At 44.8% G+C, this 25349-nt stretch overlaps 1 protein-coding gene across 2 annotated transcripts in view; it reads right to left on the reverse strand.

The window, feature by feature from the left end:
• The window catches only part of CASTOR1 (cytosolic arginine sensor for mTORC1 subunit 1), a 125872-nt gene extending 101658 nt beyond the window's left edge, over positions 1-24214 (reverse strand). The window contains exons 1-2 of one of the 2 annotated variants that reach the window (XM_073630850.1): positions 24012-24214; positions 21504-21574 (exon numbers count right to left, since the gene is read on the reverse strand). In XM_073630850.1, coding sequence (XP_073486951.1) covers positions 21504-21574; positions 24012-24124 — 184 coding nt within the window. In that variant the 5' untranslated portion in view covers positions 24125-24214. The remainder of the gene's footprint in view (positions 1-21503; positions 21575-24011) is intronic. The other variant, XM_073630843.1, reaches the window with a different exon arrangement.
• Between the last annotated feature and the right edge of the window lie 1135 nt (positions 24215-25349).

Here is a 25349-nt window from a genome sequence, read left to right on the forward strand (position 1 = left end):
GCACATGAGCCGCATTTGCCCACCCAGTGTAAAGACACTGCTTACTTCTGGTGTATGGGATGTCCTATAGCTGTATACAGCCACCCAAAGACATGAATGGGTGATGGGGGCTATACACAGCGATGTGCCGCTAGCTGCATACAATAGCACACAGAAGTAATACACCAAACACACGTTAGGTGCGTTCCATGCATTACGTCTGTGTATGCACGTCTTCATACAAATAGCTGCATACAGCTGCCTTCATCCATTCAGGTCTATGGGCTTCTGTACACAACTATTCCCTGGATGTCTATGGATCTGTCTGGATGACTATGTCTGGAATGTCTTATGCCCTGTACACACAATAGGATTTTCCGACAACAAAACCGTGGATTTTTTCCTGAAAGATGTTGGCTCAAACTTGTCTTGCATACCACACAGTCACACAAATGTTGTCAGAAATTCTGAACGTCAAGAACGCAGTGACCTACAGCACATATGACGAGCCGAGAAAAATGAAGTTCAATAGCCAGTGCGGCTCTTCTGCTTGATTCCGAGCATGCATGGACTTTTGTGCGTCGGACTTATGTACACACGCTCAGAATTTCCGACAAGTTTTGTCGGAAAATTTGAGAACCTGCTCTCAAACATTTGTTGGCAGAAATTCTGACAACAAATGTTCTATGGAGCATACATACGGTCGAACTTTCCGACAACAAGCTCACATCCAACATTTGTTGTCGGAAAATCCTATCGTGTGTACAGGGCATAAGACATCCCAGACACCAGTGACTTTTCACAGAGGGAAAATGCGCCCATGTGAATGTAGCCTTAATGCGCAGCTGTTGATTTTCTTGTTGTCAAACTGTTGAGATTGTTCTAGCAGCGGATTGTGTTACCCTTAATGAATACTCACTACTCTAGAGTTAATGACACTAATGTGTGTGGATTAACAGCAGTTTTCACCCTGTATACTATCCCCCCCCCCCCTCCCCTTCCCATTTAAAGGATAGTGTCACCTTTAGAACAGGCCCTTCATTTCAAAACCAAGTTAATGGCTAAAGAAAAGAGTTTAATAAGAAGTAAAGCTCAACAGGGTGTATAACCTAACTTTCAGGGCGCATATTACCTTTACAGCAAAGAGGAAAGTTTACCACAAGTGATACATACCACAGGCTCTACAAACCACCATACAGAAGAGCATTTTTTGAATACAAGTCCAAAAAATAAAACAGAATCGTAAACGACATAATGCCGACAAGTGAACTTGCACTGCAGCCCTTGGATCCTGATGCACAAAGGGGATATTTGGAAATTGCATTTGTGTTTGAACTTTTACTCAAAACGCCCCTTGCTGCTGCTAATCTGGTATTCACCATTTAGTTATCAGTATAAAAAGGTTGGTGAAATAAAGTGTGTCGCTTCATCAATGGCACCCTCCCTAACACCTCCCACTCTTTTCCATGGCTTCCTCTTTCTGAGATAAATATGTGCTCATCACATGGCTGCAAAGTAATCTAAAGCTAGCCAAACGCTGTTGGTTTTTTGGATGAAATAAAACAAAAAAAGAAGAAGATTCCTCTATTTATACAAACGAGGTAGATGGAGAAATCCCCCCCCCCCAAACAGGATGCTGTATTCTGACAGTAGCTCCCGCTGCTGTCAGAATACATTGGTCAGTGGCTGCAGCTGCTGATCGACATTGAGTTCAGGAGCAGTTGAAAAAAAATGCCCAACTGCTCCTAAACTTCCATTTAGCAGCAGCAGTGTACATGAGGCCTAAAAGAACAAAAAACAAAATTTATGCTCAAACCTATATTGAAAAAGATGATATTCAACTCACTAATTCAAACATAGAAAATTATTTACTGATTGCAAAAACATTCGCCATAACCTAAAATGGTACCACATCTCCCAATCACACTTATCTAAAAATAAACACCCATCTCTCTCACCATCTGATTGTCAATCAGTGACCAAATGGTTTGGATATAGAGTAGAGTAAACGACTGTCCAAACATTAAGTGACTTTAAATCAAAGTATCATATTGATCCTGGGGGATCCACTGGATACGGGATGCTTGAGCTGCTGGATTAGATCTTCACATGCATGTGGTTGTAAATCAAGAGTTCGCCATACTAAGTAGGAAAACGTACATCATTATTTTGGGATTCAACATAGATGTTTTTCAAGGTTGTATTGATTCTATTGTAGATATTGGAACAGAAGTAAAAGATACAGCGTTGCAGTGGTCCAGAGGGTGCCCCTTTAGTGCTGTGGAGTACTGTAAACCAACTGGCTATGCTGTAGCCGCTCAGTTCGTGCCTGTATGGTTCTACATTAGGAAGATACAATAGGGTCTTGGCCGTCCCCCTTGCACTGTTACATAGTAATAGCATAGTCCTTCCAATAGGTTCCCTAGATTGTGAGTTTGTTTCCCCAAGATGATTCTTGTGAGTTCTCACAACAAACAACCTTGATTGTTAGATCAATGCATACTTATCAAGTCCCGTAATCCAGTGTTTCAAGGTGATCTCTGTATTGATCCATCCATGTGCAATCTGTTAATCATGTCATTCCAGTCCATATATTTTGATTGATATTTGTGAAAAACTCCACCCAAGTGAGGCAATACATTTGTTTTCATGACCAGGGCTTCAATGCTAGCATTTTTTCAGTTAAGGTCCTCTGACACTGACTGATGCCCTACTTCAAGGCCACCCTCACACCTATTAACTATCACAATAGCTCTGCCTGTAACCCTGAAACTAAAAAGGAAGTTACAGGTAAATTTAAACATTTATGCAAATTTAGTAAAGCTGCAACATTTCCTGAAAAGCAGTATGTTGGTGACAGATATTATTTGTTACAACAAAAACACCACAGAGGATATAGCAGCTACTAAGGCTACCATACATTTTTATTATTGGACAAGCATAATAAAGAAAAAGGCAGTGCAAAAGCCAAAACCCTCCAGGGGGTTGCTCTCCTCCCACCCCAACCCACCACCCCATTCCCTAATCCAATGACCCATCCAACTCCCCCCTCAGATCTATATGGCCAGATCCTATAAAAAGGTCCCACTGTGTGATACTCTGCAGCTTGAGTAGGAACCAGTATACAAACTGAATATATAATATTCAGTATAATGGAAAATATCTACGCCCCTGAAAAATCCCCAGTAAGTGGGAGGGGCAAAACGTGGAAAAAACCCCCCCCCCTCCCCTCTTCAAGGCAAGGATTCCTGTTGACATACCGGAGTGAATGTCCCATTGTGGACTCAAGACATTCTACAATGTATAAACTGTGCACTACAGCACGATTGCTATGGATGTCGTACTAGCAGTTTCATGCAATAGGATGAGAAAATTCTCAGTGGATCGACCGAAGTGGTGAGATAAACACTGGAATAATATACTCAACTCAACTCAGCTGTTGCATATGTTCCATTAGCTTGTATGGGGCAGACTTAGCCACGTTACCAGTGGACAGCCCTTGTTGTCGATCAGAAAGCTGAACTCTACCTATGCATTGACCTTGGTTTTGCTCCATACATGGCTTAGTGCAGTGTTTCTCAACTCCAGTCCGTAAGGCACCCCAACAGGTCATGGTTTTCAGGCTTCCTATTATTTTGCAAAGGTGATTTGATCAGTTTCCCTGTCTTAGTAATTACCACAGCCGTTTCATCTGAAGGAAATCCTGAAAAGACCTGTTGGAGCGCCTTGAGGACTGGAGTTGAGAAACACTGGCTTAGTACTGGCCAACAATCTAATTCAACTACCATACATACCCGTTTATTGAGGACAGATTGCTATTGAGGGAGGCTGGGTTTATTTTATGTGTGGACTGCATCCAGGATAATTAGCAAGGGGTACACAGACTATGTACATGTCAGTATTCCTCTAGCTGATATTCCTAGTATGAGTTTGTCACTATCCAGTCTCTTACAGGTTCCACAGTCTAGCTGAAGATCAATCAGCTGCTGTATACCCTGATGATGTCAGACGTGATAGGAGCTGATCAATGAGACTAGATGGATCATCTGTTGCAAGCTCAACTGGTATAGGTTCGACAAGTTTATAGAGCATTGATTGGAAATAACAAGAGGTTGGACTAGGTATACATGCCCATTTACATCACCACATAATAGTTCCTTGCTTTTAAAGGATCGCCTGAGTTTTAGCTGGTTATAGGAGTTATAGAGGCTGTGATATCTGGGTAATATGCTGAACGCAGCCTAGTTTTCTCTTGCATGCCCTGCTGTCAAGCCACTTCAAACACTAGTGGTGTTGGTGTAGCAATCATTGCATAGCGGGCTGGACCCAGCGGACGTAGCAGGAGCAATATGCATAAAAAAAGGTTGCGAGCGGCACAAGTAGCTTAAACGGATTACCTATACCAGTGTTTATTTTCCATTATACACTATATTCTGTTTGAATACGGGTTCCTGCTGCCGAGTGTCACACAGTGGGATCTTATAGGATCTGGCCATATAGATCTGAGGGGGAGCTGAGTTTTGTAGAGGCGGGAGTGGGATGGGTCTTTGGATTAGGGAGTGCGGTGGGAGCCTTGGTGCGGGGTGGTAGGAGAGCATCCCCTGGGGGGGGGGGGCTTTGTTTGGCTTTTGTACTGCCTTTTCTTTATTATACATGTCCAATGATAAAAATGTATGGTAGCCTTAGTAAGCACTATATCCTCTGAGGTGTTTTTGATGAGATATGAAAGTGCAGTAACTAGTAAAAACCGAACTTTCATCTTTAATCTGGTTAGAGCAGGGGTCTAAACTTTTCAGTACGGAAGACCACATCATATATTTTACAAATATAAATGAATAAAATTTGAAAAAAATACTTTATTTTTTTCGGAACCACCGTGATAGGATTATTCTTTTTTTTTTTTTTTTTTTTTTTTTAAATCAGAAAAAGTTTATTAAAGAACAAAGCAAAAATACATCCATACAGATCTTATGTGCAGCAATAAATCCAAGTACAGAGGATATTGTATTGTATATAAAATACAAGTGTTCAAAAGATACCAGCATATTGAGTGTAGTTACTGAAACATTGTTAAACTGATGTTGCATTACATCGTCAGAGCATTACATCATCAGTGTGATCTACGCAGAACTACATGTCCATATCCCTATTGCGTACAGGGCATAAGATAGAACAGAGAAATGGTAACAACAAAAATCTTATACTCAAGTGTAGTAGAAACATCTACTAATACTTGAAATTAGCTACCATAGCCCAGTAGACAATTCTTAAAATGGGAATCGCTTGTCTCTCCTTGAGTTACAGTTTTGCCCAACATCAACCAATTTGTAGTAGTCTGTCCTTCACCAACTGGGTTGGACCTAGTCCAGGGGTGTCCAGCCATGGTTGCCACAAGGAGTAGAATTTTTTTTTTAAAGAACATTCCTATGTTGGTAAGTGAGTTCTTCACGTATCAATGTATTGTTTACCACGTCAACCCATTGCTTCCCCGTTGGTACCTGTGGAGTTATCCAGTGCCTCGCGATCATTTTGTGTACTATGTACAATAGACGCAATACTGCGGTATGACTGTGTGGCGAAAATGAGGGTATCTCCAAAGGCACCGAGCAAGCTTATAACTGGATCATGTGGCAGTGGAAATTGAAATACTCGTGAGATAGTGCCAGTAACTAAACAGTTTCGGGCATTTCCACAACATATGCAACAAATCACCATTATTTCTGTTGCACTTTGGGCATAGTGGCAGGTCTCTGAATCCCCACAGATGAAGTAGAACTGGCGTCCTATATACTCTGTAGTAATAATAGGTGAGATCATTTATGTGATGCTGAAACCAACACCAAAGGGGCAGAGGTCAGGCATAGGTCTCATGTTTCCCCATCTATAGATCCCAGATCCTTTTCCCATCCTCTTCTACAAGGTAGTTTGGAAGCATCATGTGTGGATTGTAACAGTCTAGAATAGACTCAAGATCATTCCCTTCCTGTCCTCCATCAATAGCACATCTGTCATCAAGGGATGTGTCGTTAATGTGAACAGGGAGGTTACAGTCTCACTCTGAATGGCATGCCTTAGCTGCAGATATTTGTAAAATTGGGTTCTAGGAAGGGCAAACTCCTCTTGTAGTTCCATAAATTATTTAAATGGAGGTGCCATTGAATAGCTGTGAGGCATCGATTGCCCGCCCTCTCCCAGAAATGAAAATCCTTACATTTGCAAAATGGCGCTAATATATTTCCGTAAGGAATTTAGGAGGAGTATTGTGGGGAGTGCTTGATAAATGTGAGAATCCTGCTTCTAAGTGGGATAGTGCCAGGAGTAAAGAGCCGTCTGGTACTAAAAAAAAAAAAAAAAAAAAAAAAAAAAAGACCTGATGGGGTCTGTTACATCTTCACGACCCTAGTTACCCACCCAATTGTTGGATTTGGGAGGCCACAAAGTAGAATCTTAAGTGCGGAATAGCCAATCCACCTTGATCTTTGGCCATGGGGCCCATACCATTTTAATTAAATTGGCTCTCCCAGTGACCGACAGTGGAAGTTAGGTCCATAATTTTGCGAAGCAAAGGAACCACGTTTAATATGGTGTATTGGTTTGGGTCCTGAGTCACCTGTATTCCAGGGTACCGGAACTCAGTTACCCTTTGAACATCAACTGCACAGTCGGGTAAGGGTCTTGTCAGTGGATCTAGGGGCATGAGCACTGATTTATTCCAATTAATGGTGAACCCTGACAGATCCCCAAAGTCAGCAATCAATTGCTTTGCATTCCTCAAAGAGTTGTCAGTGTCTCCCAAATAAATAAAATAAATAAATGTCATCCACATAAGGAGATTACATCTTTTTGGGTACCCCGAAGAAAACCTACGATATTTTGCGAGGCTCTGAAATGTATGGCCAAGGGCTCTAGGGCCATGGCAAACAGCATTGGTGAAAGTGGGCACCCTAGCTGTGCGCGCCTAAAAAGCCTAAAGGGTTCTGATATGTCCCCATTAACTCACATTCTTGCGGAAGGATTGGTGTACAGCAGCTTTATCTATCCGAGGAAGGAGGGGCCTAGCCCAAATCTTGTCAATACTTCCCATAAATAGGGCCATTCGACGCTGTTGAATGCTTTAGCCGCGTCTAATGGGATGGCCCTATTACCGGGATCGTCAGTTGGCAATTGTAAATTTAAAAATAGTCTTCGTAAGTTTTGGAATGTGGACCTCGTTGGTATAAAACCAGACTGGTCTTTATGAATCACTTTTTGGATGCATTTGGCTAACCTGTTAGCCAGCACCCTAGCCAAAAGTTTGACGTCAAATGCAAGTAACGCGATATGTCTGTATGAGTCTGGTGAAAGGGTCTGGGTCTGTATGAGTCTGGTGAGAGGACAACTATAAGCGCCTCACTCAGAAGGGGGAAGTTTCCCTGTTTGAAATGCATTATAGTAGACTTGAAGGAGAGTCAGGATTAATTGTGTGGTATATCGTTTGTAGACTTCAGGCGGCAAACCGTCAGCTCCAGGCACCCGCCCATTGTGTGTGCGAGTCAAATCCAAGAGAAGTTCCTCCTCAGTCAGTGGGGCATTGAGCATGTTTGCATCTGCAGTGGACAGACGTGGTATAGGGTATCTTGGAAGAATTGGAGGTCATCAGATGAGGGTTGTACTTTGGAGGTGTAGACATCTGTAACTACTTGCCAACCAGGCCAATTCTGACATTTCTCTCCTACATATAAAAATAATCTTTTTTTTGCTAGAAAATTACATAGCACCCCCAAATATTATGTATTTTTTTTAGCAAAGACCCTAGAGAATACAATGGCAATCGCTGCAACTTTTTAACTTGCACGGTATTTGCGCAGCAAATTTTCTTCCCCCCCCCCCCCCCCCCCCAAAAAACACACACACCCCAGTAAAGTTAGACCAATTTTTTTTGTATAATGTGAAAGATGAGTAAATAGATACCTAACATGTCACGCTTCAAAATTGCACACGCTCGTGGAATGACGCCAGACCTCGGTACTTAAAAATCCCCATAGGTGACGCTTAAATTTTTACTGGTTACATGTTTTGAGTTACAGAGGAGGTCTAGGGCTAGAATTATTGCTCTCGCTCTATTGATACCTCATATGTGTGGTTTGAACACCATTTTCATATGTGGGCGGGACTTACATATGCGTTCGAGCACACAAGGATTGGGGCACATTTTTTTTTTGTTTAACCACTTGCTTACTGGGCACTTAAACCCCCCTCCTGTCCAGACCAATTTTCAGCTTTCAGCGCTGTCGCACTTTGAATGACAATTGCGCGGTCATACAACACTGTACCCAAATTAAATTTTTATCATTTTTTTCCCACAAATAGAGCTTTCTTTTGATGGTATTTGATCACCTCTACGGTTTTTATTTTTTGTTAAAAAAATTGAAAAAGACAGAATTAAAAAAAAAAAAAATTTATATTTTTTTTTATATTTTGTTATCAATTTTTGCAAACAGTTAATTTTTCTCCTTCGTTGATGTACGCTGATGAGGCAGCACTGATGGGCACCGATAGGTGGCAGTGATGGGCACTGATGGGTGGCAGTTATGGGCACTGATGGGTGGCAGTTATGGGCACTGATGGGTGGCAGTTATGGGCACTGATGGGTGGCAGTTATGGGCACTGATGGGTGGCAGTTATGGGCACTGATTGGGCACTGATTGATGGCAGCACTGCTAGGTGGCACTTGTGGGCATTGATAGGTGGCACTTGTGGGCATTGATAGGTGGCACTTGTGGGCATTGATAGGTGGCACTTGTGGGCATTGATAGGTGGCACTTGTGGGCATTGATAGGTGGCACTTGTGGGCACTGGCAGATGGCACTTGGAGGCACAGATGAGGCATCTGTGCCTCCTTCCTCTTCGGGACCGATGTCCCTTTGACATAAGCCGGTGATCGGCTTTTTTTTCCTCCCCACGCTGTCAGCGTGAGGAGAAAACAAAACCGATCACCGAGCTTTTGTTTACATCATGTGACCAGCTGTCATTGGCTGACAGCTGATCACATGGTAAGGGGCCGGGACCGGCCCCTTACTCAGATCTGTGATCATCCGAGTCTCCGTGACTCGGTGATCACAGCGCGGTGCGCGTGCATAGGGGAGGACGTCATATGACGTCCTCCCGGAGATTGAGGTCCGCGCTGTAGCCGTCATTCGGCTATGGCCCGGACCTCAAGTGGTTAAAAAAAAAGTCAAACATTTTCATCACTTTTATTCCTATTACAAAGAATGTAAACATCCCTTTTAATAGAAATATGGCACGATCGGTCCTCTTTACAGTGAGATATGAGGTCAATAAGACCCCACATCTCAACTCTAGGCTGGGAAGCCTGAAATAAAAAAAAAAAAAAAAAAAAAAAAAAAAAAAGGCGGCGCCATTTGTTTGAATGCAGAGGCCAGGCGTGACATCATAGGCGCCCGGCCTCCAAGCGATCATAGAGACTCCGGCGACCATCTGGTGCACCAAAAACTCTATGTTAAATATCCGGGGCCGGCAGATCCCGTCTCCGACTCACCGATAGAAGTGGCGAGCCGGTAGAAGCACCACCGCCAGTAAGAACCATCAAGCGGCGGAACAGCCGCTATGATCAATCTTTTGGTATAGGGAATTGCCGGCTGAAAAAGCAGATAGCTCAATGATGCCTGTATCATTCAGATATACCCACACAAAGTCAAGGACATCGTATGACGGCCGGCAAGTGGTTAAAAAAAGGATTTTTAAAAATCCTTAAAATGTTCATAATAGTTTGAGTAGAATAGCACGGCGTGTCCTGTTTATCTGCCACAGCCACTATATGGGAGGGGGTATTGTTGTGTTTTTACCTATTAGAGCTAGCATATGGCCAGTGTTTTCTCCCTCTTCAAAATGCTTCTGCTGTAAAAAGAACCTTTTATTTTCTGCTAAATGTAAGGATAATTGCCTGAGCATCGATTGTGAAGCCAACCATGCTCTCCTTGAATCATCAGTAGAGTCAGCAGCATATATAGCTTCAGTTTCTGTGCCTCTGATATAATCAGCATTTCCCACTTGGTCTTTGTGCGAGATATTAATCTAATGAGCTATGTCTAAAAAAGGAGGACAACAAATCTGGGATCGGATCAGGGTCCGGTAGGCGTGACAACCAGAAAGGGTTTAGATTCCATAGCGTTCTGCTCCAATCCACCTCCCGCCCGTATGTCTATCAGAAGTGGGGAGTGGTCAGAGACCTGTCTAGTTGAGTAATGCGAGGAGATTACCATAGGCAACATGAGTTCATTCCCCAGGCCCAAGTCAATCCAGGACAGTCCCCCCAATCAAGGCAAATTGAAATGAGTACACCCGGGCATCAGGGTTGTGCATTCTCCAAACGTCCGTAAGGCCCATCTCCAAGGGAAGGCGGGCTAAGGTTGTAGGTAGAGGTCGACCGTCCTGTAGGGAGGACTCCACTGCCGCCTTCTTTTTATGTACAAGCGCTTTTTATCATCTTAAAATGTAAGTGTATTTCTTTTTACAATAAAATACGTTGTTTACGGTATCACACTATGTGGCCCTTTTTCTATCCTGTATGAGCCATATGTGGGGAGATCCATCGTTACATTTGGAGAAGACACGTCTTTGAAGCCCCCTGTGATCCCTTCATCTTCAGGCTGTCAAGGTCTTCCCCCTATTGCTAGTGAGCAATAAAAGCCGGTTTGACCCTCACAGTATATACTGTCCTGGGTTCAAACCCTCCGGTAAGCCCCCATCTTCACTGGCTGAGGGAATTGCACATTTTTTAGACACTGTGGTGTGATGTTTAAGAGTTGGTCCATCCACGCATTATTCAACATATATATGTGGGACTATTTAGGAACCAGCTGTGCATCATCTTTCTAAGACTTTTATGGCTATATGCTGGTGATGGTACTTTACACATCACTCATAAGTGGTGACTAGTAGAGTCTCTATGCTCACGGACTTTTATTTATATTCAATCTTTTCCAATGATGGACATTTTATTTGTGTTCTTCTTTTTTGGTTAAATTGTATTTAGAGCACTAGCTCTTCACCTCATTAGTTTGAAGGTGTGTCTTTCATTCAGCGCTACACGTTTTGGTTTCTATTGATTTGTTTGGCAATTATTCTATTTGCGGTGTTAGCGGCTTACCATTTGGAGCAAGCGCAATTTTACTACTGGTGTGGTTTTGTGCAATATTTTATGTCACACAGTATTTGCGCAGCGGTCTTTCAAATGCAATTTTTAAAAGAAAAATACACTAATAAATTTAAAAAAAAACTAAGCAGTAAAGTTAGCCCATTTTTTTTCATCCAGAAGTTTTGATTACCTGTTTTTGTGTATTTAATATTTAAGAGAGGTGTTTTTTATATTTTTTTAATCTAAATTCTACATACAAGTGAACTGATTGGAGGTTTGTTTTGTTTAATAAATGTTTAAATGTAAAAAATTTTCCGTATCACTGAAGGTTGCTTTCACACTGGAGCGGGCATGCGTTGACGGTAAAACGCTGCTAGTTTTAGCGGCTCTTTACCATCATTTTAGCGGCGCTATTCGGCTGCTAGCAGGGCGCTTATAACCCAGCTAGCGGCCGAGGAAGGAGTTAAATGCGCCCCTGAAGCGCCGCTGCCGAAACGCTTTGCAGGCGCTTCGGCAGCGGTGCGCATTCATTTCAATGGGCAGGAGTGGAGGAGAAGCGGTATACACCGCTCCAAAGATGCTGCTCGCAGGACTTTTTTTTTTTAACATCCTGCCAGCACATCGCCTCGGTGTGAAAGCACTCGGGATATCACACTGAGACTGCAGGGTGCTATTTTTATCCCAAAAGCGCCTGAAAAATGCCCCATTGTGAAAGAGGTCTACCTGTTAGATTTTATGAGATGAAGGTTAAAAAAAAAAAAAAAAAAAATCGGCCTAATATATCGGCCCAAAACAAACAAACAAAAAAAAAAATCGGCATCACATATCGGCCATCGGCCACCGCGATTTGTAAATATCGGCATCGGCCAGAGAAAAACCCATATCGGTCGACCTCTAGTTGTAGGCCACCTGGTGTTTTATTAAGCCGCTTCTGGCATGGGCAGATAATTTGTCTCATAGTCTATGTAGTTATTAAAATCCCCTAGGACCAATACCGGTATGCCAGGAAAGCGGGTTACAAACTTGGCTAGTATTTTAAGATGGGCTGAAAACGGTGGAGGAATGTACATCCCTATTATATACTTCGTCTCATAAAGAGAACACAAAACAAAACACATAGCGACCATCTGGGTCGGTTTTAACATCCATGCAGGAAAATGGTGTACCCCTTCGGATCAGGATACTCACTCCCCTTGAATACACTGAATATGTAGCATGAAATTGGTGACAAAACCATCTATGGGCAAGTAAAGGAGTAGAAGTTGGGGGGGGGGGGGTGAGTCTCCTGTAGGCAAATCACATCAGCATCTAAACGCTTGACCGTGTGGAGCACAGCCAGTCGCTTAACCGGGTTGTTTAAGCCCCGGACATTCTAGGACATAACTCTGGTTAGTTTAGACATTGCATTGGTATTGCAGTAAAAGTAGAAGTGGAGCCAGTAACTGATATACTGCCCAATATCAGGGCAGTGGAATAGCATACTGTCAAGTAGGGATGAGCCGAACACCCCCCTGTTCGGTTCGCACCAGGAACAGGCAAAAAATTTGTTCGAACACGTGAACACCGTTAAATTCTATGGGACATGAACATGAATAATCAAAAGTGCTAATTTTAAAGGCTTATATGCATGGTATTGTCATAAAAAGTGTTTGGGGACCTAGGTCCTGCCCCAGGGGACATGGATCAATGCAAAAAAAAGTTTTATAGAACAGCCGTTTTTTCGGGAGCAGTGATTTTAATAATGCTTAAAGTGAAACAATAAAAGTGTAATATCCCTTTAAAATTCGTACCTGGGGGGTGTCTATAGTATGCCTGTAAAGGGGCACATGTTTCCCGTGTTTAGAACAGTCTGACAGCAAAATGACATTTCAAAAGGAAAAAAAAAGTCATTTAAAACTACTTGCGGCTATTAATGAATTGCCGGTCCGACAATACACATAAAAGTTCATTGATAAAAACGGCATGGGAATTTCCCACAGGGGAACCCCGAACCAAAATTAAAAAAATAAATAAAATGACGTGAGGGGGTCCCCCTAAATTCCATACCAGGCCCTTCAGGTCTGGTATGGATATTAAGGGGAACCCTGGCCAAAATGTAAAAACAAAAAAAAAAAAAAAAAAAATGGCGTGGGGTCCCCCTAAAAATCCATACAAGACCCTTATCCGAGCACACAACCTGGCAGGCCGCAGGAAAAGATGGGGGGGACTAGAGAGCGCCCCCCCCAAACCATACCAGGCCACATGCCCTCAACATTGGGAGGGTGCTTTGGGGTAGCCCCCCAAAACACCTTGTCCCCATGTTGATGAGGACAAGGGCCTCATCCCCACAACCCTTGGCCGGTGGTTGTGGGGGTCTGCGGGCGGGGGGCTTATCGGAATCTGGAAGCCCCCTTTAACAAGGGGACCCCCAGATCCCAGCCCTCCCCCCCTGTGTGAAATAGTAAGGGGTACAAAAGTACCCCTACCATTAAACAAAAAAACTGTCAAAAATGTTAAAAAAAAAAAAAAAAAAAAAAAAGAGAGAGAGACAGCTTTTGACAATTCCTTTATTTAAATGCTTCTTCTTTCTTCCTCCATCTTCTTCTTCTGGTTCTTCCTCCGGTGTTCTCGTCCGGCATCTTCCTCCGCGGCGTTGGCGTCTTCTTCTCCTCGGCCCGCTCCGCATCCTTGATGGCATAGAGGAAGGCTTCCGCTGTGCGACACTTCTCTCTTCATCATCTTCTTTTCGAGCCGCTCCGCATCCATGATGGCATGGAGGGAGGCTCCTGCTGTGTGACGCTTCTCCTCTGACGGTTCTTAAATAACGGGTGGGGGCCACCCGGTGACCCCGCCCCCCTCTGACGCACGGGGACTTGACGGGACTTCCCTGTGGCATTCCCTGACGTCAGAGGGGGCGGGGTCACCCGTTACATAACCCCGCCCCCTTCTGACATCACGGGGAATGCCACAGGGAAGTCCCTGTCAAGTCCCCGTGTGTCAGAGGGGGGTGGGGTCACCGGGTGGCTCCGCCCCCCGTTATTTAAGAGCCATCAGAAGAGGAGAAGCGTCACACAGCGGGAGCCTCCCTCCATGCCATCATGGATGCGGAGTGGCCCGAAAAGATGATGAAGAGAGACAAAGATGAAGAGAGAAGCGTCACACAGCGCGAGCCTCCCTCCATGCCATCATGGATGTGGAGCGGCCCAAGGAGAAGGAGGGAAGAAGACGCCGACGCCGCGGAGGAAGATGCCGGACGAGAACACCGGAGAAAGAACCAGAAGAAGAAGATGGAGGAAGAAACCGAAGGAAGATAGAAGAAAGAAGAAGCATTAAAATAAAGGAATTGTCAAAAACTGTCTCTTGTCATTTTTAACATTTTTGACAGTTTTTTTGTGAAATGGTAGGGGTACAGTACCCCCTTACCATTTCACACAGGGGGGGAGGGCCGGGATCTGGGTGTCCCCTTGTTAAAGGGGGCTTCCAGATTCCGATAAGCCCCCCGCAGACCCCCACAACCACCGGCCAAGGGTTGTGGGGATGAGGCCCTTGTCCCCATCAACATGGGGACAAGGTGTTTTGGGGGGCTACCCCAAAGCACCCTCCCAATGTTGGAGGGCATGTGGCCTGGTATGGTTCAGGAGGTGGGGGCCGCTCTCTCGCCCCCCCTCTTTTCCTGCGGCCTGCCAGGTTGCGTGCTCGGATAAGGGTCTGGTATGGATTTTTGGGGGGACCCCACGCCGTTTTTTTTTTAATTTTGGAGCGGGGTTCCCCTTAAAATCCATACCAGACCTGAAGAGTCTGGTATAGATTTTGAGGGGGACCCCACACCATTTTTTTTTTTTTTAATTTTGGCCGGGGTTCCCCTTAATATCCATACCAGACCTGAAGGGCTTGGTATGGAATTTAGGGGGACCCCCACGTCATTTTTTTTTTTTTTTTTTTTTTATTCTGGTTCTGGGTTTCCCTGTGGGGAATTCCCATGCCGTTTTTATCAATGAACTTATTGGCGGACTGGCAATTCATTAAAAGTCGTAGTAGTTTGAAATGACTTTTTTTCCTTTGAAATGTCATTTTGCTGTCAGACTATTCTAAACACGGGAAACATGCGCCCCTTTATAGGCATACTATTAGACACCCCCCAGGTACGAAATTTAAAGGGATATTACACTTTTATTGTTTCACTTTAAGCATTATTAAAATCACTGCTCCCGAAAAAAAACGGCCGTTTTTCAAACTTTTTTTTGCATTGATCCATGTCCCCTGGGGCAGGACCCAGGTCCCCAAACACTTTTTATGACAATACCATGAATATAAGCCTTTAAAATTAGCACTTTTGATTTCTCCCATAGACTTTTAAAGGGTGTTCCGCGGCATTCGAATTTGCCGCAAACACCCCAAATTGTTCGCTGTTTGGCAAACTGGCGAACAGCCGATGTTCGAGTCGAACATGAGTTCGACTTGAACCTCATCCCTACTGTCAAGTGATTATACCAGCAAGAAGGAGCGAACCCCAAGTTCAGTAGACAAACCGTTAGAGTTGGGAGTAGAGCATCAAGCTGAAATAAAAGCACACAGGGCCATGGTATGAAACTCAAAATAAAACAAAGTACCTGGCCAACATGACCAAATAACCTTGCCATATGTTGGCTATGCCAGACCATCCAGGGGGCGACAGTGAAAGCACACTCCAGTGTGACAACTTCTCAACAGCGGGAACATAAGCCATAGCCTTTAAACAAAAGTTATAGCAAAAAACAGTGGACTCCGCCTTGACACAGGTATCAGTGGACAAATGGAGCTTGCAGTCAGCTCAAGTGTATTATCCTTCATGATGGGCATCTATTGCGTGCCTCATGAAGCGATTGTCCTTCCCAGTCCAGCCATCGTGCAGCTGCAAATGGTGTATCACAGAATTGGACCGAACCCAGAGCTTCGACCCGAAGGCAAGCTGGATATAACATGGCATACTTTAATTCCAGATCCCTGAGGTGTCGTTTTACATCAAGGAATTTAGCCCTTTGTTTCTGCAGGTCTGCTGAGAAATCCGGAAAGAGATACCTTGGTATTATCAATCTTCAAAGCTGCAAGTCTTGTTCTGGCATTATGAAGGATCGCATCTCTATCCTTATAATTAAAGCGGGGGTCCACCTATCTATCGTTTTTTTTTTTTTTTTAGTTCATTCACAAACTTTTCTTCTCAGCATTACATACTCACATATTGTGTGTAATATGTCCGCCTGTGTCAGATTTCGTCGGAAAGAATAACTTATATTATTCACTGCAGGCGGTTTCCATCTTCTTTGTGGGCATTTGAAGCCCACAAGCATTTATTTCCTGGATGTAGTGAATGCTGTGCTCCCAGCATTCACCGCTCGTTCCCGCACATGCTCAGTGGCATCCTGGGAAGCCTGAGACTAGCTCCCAGGAGCCTGGGAGAGGCTAGAAACACGCCTACTCCCACGGGAGGAGAACCAGGAAGTGCAAAGAAGAATAGAAAAATAAAAAAAGGTAATTACGGCGATTTAAATTTTTTTAAACTGCATGTCAGCATCTAGGCAAGGAAGAGAATACATACAGATAATGTTCAAAATTTGGGTGGAACTCCGCTTTAAGGAGCTTGAACAGGAATGGTCGCGGTGGACACCCTGGTTGTGGAGGTCTAGCCAAAACCCTGTGTGCCCTCTCCACTGAAAACATAGGGAAGAACACTTCTTTGCCAAAGATTTTAATGAGCCACTTTTCAATAAATTTAAGTGGGTTCTTTCCTTCAACACTCTCAGGTAGACGTATAGCTCTCACATTGTTGCATCTCATAGTGTTCTCTAAAGCTTCCAAACGAGAGTCATGCTATGCTGTGAGGTGAGTATTGTAAGTGAGGTCCCGTTGCATAGGTGCCATGTCACTTTCTATGGAGCTCACTCTCCCCTCTAGAGCTGATGTTCTTTCCCTCAGTTTTTGAGCGTCTTGCCGCATAAAGGTAATCTCTGTTTTGACCCCCTTTATCTCAGTTGTAAGGGCAGCTATGGATAGGTTACATGTGTTAACCGCTGTAAAAATGTCCAGTAGTGTGGGCTCACCCGTGGCATCCTTAGCAGAGGGGTCAGGGGGTCTAGCAAAGATATCCCCTGGAGTACTCACTGTGTTCCAGTCAAATCCCGTACCGTTGGTATCCTCCAGTGGTACCCTGTTGTCTGCTTCAGATAAGCTCCCTGACAAGTCTTCCGGTATGTTGGCAGAGGCTGTGGGGTCTGTGGATAGCGGCATGGAGAACAGCTTTATAGCTGCCTCTCTGTGTCTGTCCTTAGCAGACCGTTGGGAGAGGGCGCCATTTTGTGCCATGAGGTCCACGGACTGGGCCACATCGTCACTTTGTGGACGACATCGTGCTTGTGTCAGCCAGATAAGGATAGTGCCGTGCTCAGCAGATCTTCAAATAACCGTTGTGATGTAGCTGGTACGTTGTAGATCGTGTCCTCAGAATAACAGAGCGGATTCTCAGCGGAGAGAACTGAAGGTGCGTCCGGCTACATCCGCTGCCTGGCCACACCCCACTGTGATAGGATTAGGGATTTAAAAAAAAAAAAAACCCTTCAGCATAATAAAGCAAAGAAATTTCAAATAAACGAGCATTATTAAAAGGCTGAACAAAAATAATTTCAATCTGCACATTCTCATCAGGGTCCCCTTGTATTAGAGTCCCCCCTTACATCAGGGTCTTCCATCAGAGCCCCCTTCCCCCCTTTACATCAGAGTCGCCCTTTAAAACAGTGCCCCCAGGGGTGTTGCTGAGGAAGGAAGAGAAGCAACGACTGTGCACATCATCTGTGGGCCAGATAAGTTCTTGTAGCAAACCACATGTGGCCCTCAGGCCTTAATAAATAAGTCTGCATGTCACTCCCATTGAGGATTCAGACAAAGTTGAGAAACCTAGTCTGTTCAAGCTCCTAGGAATCTAGAATAAATTGGCAGCGCTGGCAGAACATGGGTGGAACCGTGGTTCCCAAATAAATGGCAGCAATGGAATGAGTCCAACTTTTGTGAAGTATCTGGGGAAACATTTAAGAAATGGCATGCAAAGGTATAAGGTGCGTGTCACCTGCTGCAGCCAAACAAATGCAAACTTGATCCTGAGAAATTCAGCAGAAAGCAGTCATTACAGGGTATGTGAAGGTGGAATCTTTGTGAATATAAAAATTGCCAGAGTGCCAATGAATCAAAACATTAGCAGGAAGTAAAGCAGCTCTAATTGTCATCTCTGGGGTATACACTGTCTGTACAGGTACTTCTCTAGTTTACACATACTTACTCATCATGTGAGATGTACAAGTACGAGCTCGCTGAGCGATAGGAAAAGGTAGCTCACTACAACATAACAGATTAGGGCGTCTGCTTTCCTTCCTGCTATTATTTCCTTTCCACTTCTGTTACAGTGGGATCTGACCAGGGCCTGCTCTTATACACTTCAGTGTATAATCACCACAGTATTGGTGACAAGAAGTGGGGCCAGGCTCTCTGCATACAGACATTTGGAACAATTCTCTATAGTCTGGTGCGGCAGAAGCAGAAATGTGCTGGCAGTAGCACATTCTATGTTCCCCGTCTCTATTAACTCCAACAGTAAACACAGAGCGCAGATCACAATACTGTACATGTAACCATAAAGAGGGACAAATGATCAGACTTCCGAAGGAAAAAAATCTGATCCTTAATCCATACATCTGCCTGTATATGTAATAACTGTACAACAGTTTTTATTACTCCCAGCAAGATGTGTGGTCCAAACGGTAATCTTCCACATCCAAACAATTACCAGTGCATGGTCAGTTCTGTTATAGGGTGCTGCAACCACACCTAATCAGGGTCAGACAGACTAGTGTGTGTAGCCTACATTAGCATTGTCATAATAAGACTTCAGTTATTATGCCAGGGCTGGATGAATTCCAAGACCCAAATAACTAATAGACCTTAAAAAACGGAACAATGAATTACAGCCAGTACCTAACTTTCCTGAATCTTTGCAACTGTTGGAAATGGAATCCCAAATTGCCTCACCCTTTAATAAATGCCTGCTGGCATTATACCCTTTTCTCAACCAAATCAAATGTATACATAACGTGTGTACATTGTATGGCTGATATGCTCAATCAGCAGCCAGAAGTTGTAGTCCCACAAGTAACACCTTTGAAATTTCACACAGGAGTGATAAGACACACCAGGTCAATTAGTTATACATTAGCCCACAGCCATGAGGAGACCTACAGGAGGGTCGTGATAGCTGTGACACCAAGAGCAGAAATGCCCACAGCCCATGATCACATTTGTCCATTATGTAGAGTGGGGACGGAAAAGATCAGATATCAGTGTGCAAACTCTTCTTGGGAAGAAGTGTCAGTCACTCTATGCAACTGTTATTTTATAAAGCAAAGAGGTGTGCACAACATATATATATAAATGGTTATAACAAGTAACTTTGGAGTACTCTGTTCCAGCCATTCCATGCCAGGGAACCATGGAACTTTATGGTTCCTTCAAATTTTTTGCGCTGTGGCCGATTGACTACCCATCTGATGGTGCCTGGATAGTTCCAGGGCCAACACTACTTAGCAGAATCAGCTGCATGATACCAATGATCTACCCAGCTGTCTAGAAGGGTGGCATTTTCACCACGGAGATGCAAGTTGTATTTTTACTATTGACCCCCTATGAACTGGTTTTAGCAGGGGTTTTCCAAGAACTGAAAATTACAAGGGTTTCTCCAGGGTAAAAAGTTTAGGAAAGGCTGGCCCCATGCATATTACAACTAATTTGCAGATTGCTCTACATCAATGATCTTCAAAATACGGCCCTGTGCTTGCCTTTATCCAGCCCTTGAGGCCCTGGTCCTCCCACTGGCACCAACAGTGGGGCCCTGGTCCTCCCACTGGCACCAACAGTGGGGCCCTGGTCCTCCCACTGGCACCAACAGTGGGGCCCTGGTCCTCCCACTGGCACCAACAGTGGGGCCCTGGTCCTCCCACTGGCACCAACAGTGGGGCCCTGGTCCTCCCACTGGCACCAACAGTGGGGCCCTGGTCCTCCCACTGGCACCAACAGTGAGGCCCTGGTCCTCCCACTGGTACCAACAACAACTAAAATCAGTGCACTTCCTCCCACATCAACTATTTATCCCCTAATATCAAAGATCGGACATTGTTTACTCCCACAGTTTGGCTCCCCTAAAGTCTGAAGGACGGTAAACTAGCTCTTTCTTTAGAAAGTTTAGCGACCCCTGTTCTACATTAACCAATAACAATGTAATGCTTATGTCTCTATGCAATTGGATTAGTTTTAGGTAGGCACGTACTGTAATGTGTATGGTGAGCTTTTAAGCCCAACTCAAACTCAAACCATTTATTCCAGTTGGGGGATGGATTAGAACCTTTGTCAGGTTTTTACAGCTGTATGGGTTCCTAATGGGGAGATTTACCCTTACTTCCTGTCATGAAAAAGGGGTGTTACAAACACAAGTAGTGATGGGATCTCTCACTAACGAGACACAAAATTGAGCAAAAGCATATGTATCTAGTAGTGAGGGGAAATTTTACTATACTAGGCAGGTTTTCAATACCCCGAGTCTTTATTCTTGGTGACATCAAGACCCTGGTATTTTTAGTTCTGATATTACTGGGTCAGTAAATATGGGGTAATCTCCCCCAATGAGCTCATTCACTAAACAGATTTCAGTTTACTAAAGTTAACCATTAATGTGGATGTTTTGTTGGACTTATTGCCCTTTACATTACTGAATAAACCACAGTCAGCCCATAAATGTAAAAGCTGATCTCATCGTGGTCACCTACATTAGCGCACACTGCTCAGATTGATTCAGATCATGATCGGTATACTTTTGGGGTGTATGAAGAATCTTTTAGCATTGAGCCCAGTTCTCAACACATGAAGAGAATCTGACTACTTTGGGTACACAAATATGTACTTTTATAGTGGCAAAATTACAAACAAAGTTTGTGATGCAAATTGCAGATATATTAGCAGATTCCTTCAGTCAGACAGCACAAAGGCTTAGCAGGTAACACTGCTGCCTTACAGCACTGAGAACCTCAGTTCAAATACCAGCAAGAAAGAAGTTTGCATGTTCTCCCTGTGGTTGTGTGCGTTTCCTCCCATACTCCAAAGGCATGCTGCTAGGTTATTGGCTCCTGTCTAAAGTGCCCCCCCCCCAGTATGAGCATATGATAGATAAGGACTTAAGGCTGAAAGCGCCTTGACGGCAGGGACTGATGGGAATACACAGTATGAAAAGTGCCGCACAAATTAAATAATAACGAATATATAATAATATAAATGACAAAAAAAACTGCAATATACAATAGGACTCTACAAAAGTGATACAAAAGGGGATTGTGTATACCTTTAAATCCCTCTTCATCCAGCATCACTGTGTAGTCTTCTGGAGTTTCCGTCAAACTGAAAAACTTGCATCTGATAAAATAATATATATAAAGAATAAAAACAAACATCTACAGTATACGAACAACAAAATGTTCCAAAAGAATGTATGCGACAATGCGACTTTCACTCCAACCGCCTAGGCAATTGGAGTGGAAGTTCCTTCCCACCACCCCTCTTCTGGTCAAAATAAGGTACCCCTCCCCGAAAGGGCTATTCTTGAAAAGAGGTCTAAAAGTGCAACTTCCCCTTTTGGGTGGAGTTCCGCTTTAAGCTTTGGCAAAACTGGAAGCCGATGGCTCCAATGTACAGCTGCACAAGATTTTGCACTCTACAGTTTTAGTAAATCAACCCCTGTGTATAGGAAGAATAACAAGAATGATATGTGATGGCATTTAACAGTTGTGATGTGCAGATTTAGGCTGGGTTCACACCTATTCAATTCACATGGTAGGAGATTGTGACCGTCTCTATATGGAGCCTGTTCACACATCTCCGCTGCGGCTGCAGTGCGATTTTGCATCAGGACCTGTGTGTCTTTTGGTCGGTTTCAGGTCTGAATTCAGCTCAAAAATTTGGGCTGAAACGGTGAACCGGGACGCACCAGACCCTTGCTGTGAGCCGCATGCATGATGCGGGAACCAGCGGGTTTCCAGTACCGCTCCTCTCCCGCAGGCAGTTCACACACTGCCTTGTGCCAACCGCTGCAGGTGTCATTAACTTAATGACACCCCCAGGTTAGTTCACAGATCGCAGTGCGAACTGTGAACTAGCACAGGAATCAGATCTCATAGGTAAGAACACCCATGCGATCCGATTCTAGTGCAGGGAAAAACAGGTCCCTGCACTATTTTCTGTGCGAATCCTAAGTGAGTTTAGCCATACAACTGTATGGCTGAATTCACATTGCTCAGAAATCGCATGTGATCGGCACCTGCGTTGCGGGTGCGAATCGCATGCAATCTCTGCGATCACACTAGTGTGAACCCAGTAATTACACAGGTTCTGAGGCTAATTTAAATGCAGATAAGACACTAAGTGCGTTTAATTACCACCTTTATCAGCCACAGAACCTGTGTAAATTAATATGTGTTGGGTTTTAAAAGGGACGAGGTGGCAACCCTACTTAACGGCCATCTCTGGGAAAATAAAAAAGTCCATGTGCCCGCTCTGCAAGGGTTAACCACTCATCTTTGTCTAAGGGCTCTTTCACACGGAGGATCCGTAAGTCCGTTTTTCATCCTTCCGTTTTCGGATGAAAAACTGGACATACATGTATCCCTATGGAGCGTCGGATGTCAGTGGTGACATGTCCGCTAACATCCGACCCGCTCCGAAAAGCGTAACGGAGGAAAAACCTACTTTTCCATCCGTTTTCGGATCGGGTGACGACGGACTCTACGGTCCGTCATCATCCGATCCCCCATAGGGGAGAGCGGCGCTCTGACAGGTCTGTCACTGCACAGTGTGTAGCGAAGGACCTGTCATCTGCCTGCTCAGCGGGGATCGGCGGAGTGATCCCCGCTGAGCAAGCGGGTGTTCACGGGGCGGATCATCACTGATCCGCCCCGTGTGAAAGAGCCCTTAGGCAGTAGTCATCGACCCTGTCCTCAGGGCCCACTAACAGGGCAGGTTTGCAAGATAACTGAAATACATCACAGGTGATATCATTTGCTGCTCAGTGATTGCAGTATTCTAGTCTGCATCTCCCCCAAGGTAATACATAAAACCTGGCCTGTTAGTGGGCCCTGAGGACAGGTTTGATGACCACTGGTCTAAGAGACAGTAAGTGTTTCACTTACCCGATCCTCTGCTCTAGTGGTGGACTGTCCTTTGGCATCCTCATGTCCCGATGAAGTCGTTAGACATCTGTATAATCCATTCTAGGTTTACCAAAATGACAAGTAACTACCTAAACAAACCAATCAGGGAGGCCCTTGCACTACATAGCTGTTGGTAGATTTAAATGAGATTGTACAATCAGATTGTAGTGTGCGTGGTGAGTGCAAGGGAGAAGAGGCTGCAGAGACAGATCTGTCGGTTTGGGGGGGATGAGAGAGATAAAACCTCTGTATACGGCCCCCCCTAGGGAAGATCCAGAATTGGTTAACCCTTGCAGTGCAGGTAGAGCCCCACCATAAGGGAGATCTTTGCGTGTTCCGGAGTCTACCTTTAATGACGATGAATCCATAGTGCATGCTCCATCATCTTCTCATATAAATTCCCTACAACAGGGATTAATGATCCCCTATCCTGCCTAAGAAACAGCTGTCAGCATGGACTCCCCAGCTCAACCAGTGGTTGTCTATAGAAGGTGTCGGTATTATACAGAACGCTATTTCTTCCAGCCAGGCTGGCACCATGAAGGAGGCTGGCACCATGTGACCACGAGGTCCTCTACTTATCGTTGTGGGGGGGTGACGAAGCCTCTCTGTGGGGAGGACACCATTCACCCCCCCGGAGGACTCACCTGGTCCGGTGCCTCAGGAACAGTAACTTGACAAGCGCGTGTGTGTAGAACCAGAGGCCGGTCTTGTCTATGCTGGTCACCCGCACCCGATGCTCCAAAAGCTGCAGGTCCATGGTAGATGAATCCCCGGATCCAGGGTGAGCACCGAGGGGCGGAACGAGCGTGCAACGGGGCGTGTCCTCCCGCGTCTAGGGCGTGCCTAAAGGACCGGGCGGGGCTTACTTACCCTGACACATGCTAGACCATGCAGACACGCCGCTTGTTCTGTTTTGGGCAATAGGGAGGAGGTGAGGAAAAAAAACAATCTTATCACGTAAGGCGGGGCTTCTCCATACAGGTAACCCATGTGCTGTTCTATTGCTGACCAAGCCTTTTCTGGAACTTTTTGTTTACAACATGGATTTAGTATTTTTTGCTGGAAAATAACTTAGAACCCCCAAACATTATATATATTTTTTAGCAGAGACCCTAGAGAAGAAAATAGCGATTGTTGAAATATTTTATGTCACACTGTGTTGGCGCAGCGGTCTTTCAAGCGAAATTTTTTAGAAAAAATACACTAAACTAAACAGTAAAGTTAGACCAATTTTTGTATAATGTGAAAGATGATGTAAATAGATAAATGGATGTCATGCTTTAAAATTGCACATGGTGACAAAGTACGGTACTTAAAGATCTCCATAGGATACGCTTTAAAATTTTTACTGGTTACCTGTTTAGAGTTACAGACGGGCGTTGCTAGGTGACCAAGGGGCTTCAGCCCGAAGTCCAAGCCCGGGAAGGGGGGGGGGATTGACTGCATGGCGGTTGGTGGGGGGGGGGCGTTAGGCTCACTTGCTGGTTTTTGCCTGGCTCACCAGTGCCCATCCATGCTGACCACAAAACTGACCTACCCGCCCCCTACACCGACCACCTCCGCCACATACACTGACCACCCCCGACAGATACACTGACCACCCCCGACAGATACACTGACCACCCCCAACAGATACACTGACCACCCCCAACAGATACACTGACCACCCCCACCACATACACTGACCACCCCGGACAGATACACTGACCACCCCGGACAGATACACTGACCACCCCCGCCAGATACACTGACCACCCCGACAGATACACTGACCACCCCCGACACATACACTGACCACCCCCGACACATACACTTCCCACCCCCGGCACATACACTTCCCACCCCCGACACATACACTTCCCACCCCCGACACATACACTTCCCACCCCTGGCACATACACTTCCCACCCCTGGCACATACACTTCCCACCCCTGGCACATACACTTCCCACCCCTGGCACATACACTTCCCACCCCCGGCA

This window comes from Aquarana catesbeiana, linkage group LG01, assembly GCF_042186555.1.
Source record: "Aquarana catesbeiana isolate 2022-GZ linkage group LG01, ASM4218655v1, whole genome shotgun sequence".
Classification (NCBI taxonomy): Eukaryota; Metazoa; Chordata; class Amphibia; order Anura; family Ranidae; genus Aquarana; species Aquarana catesbeiana.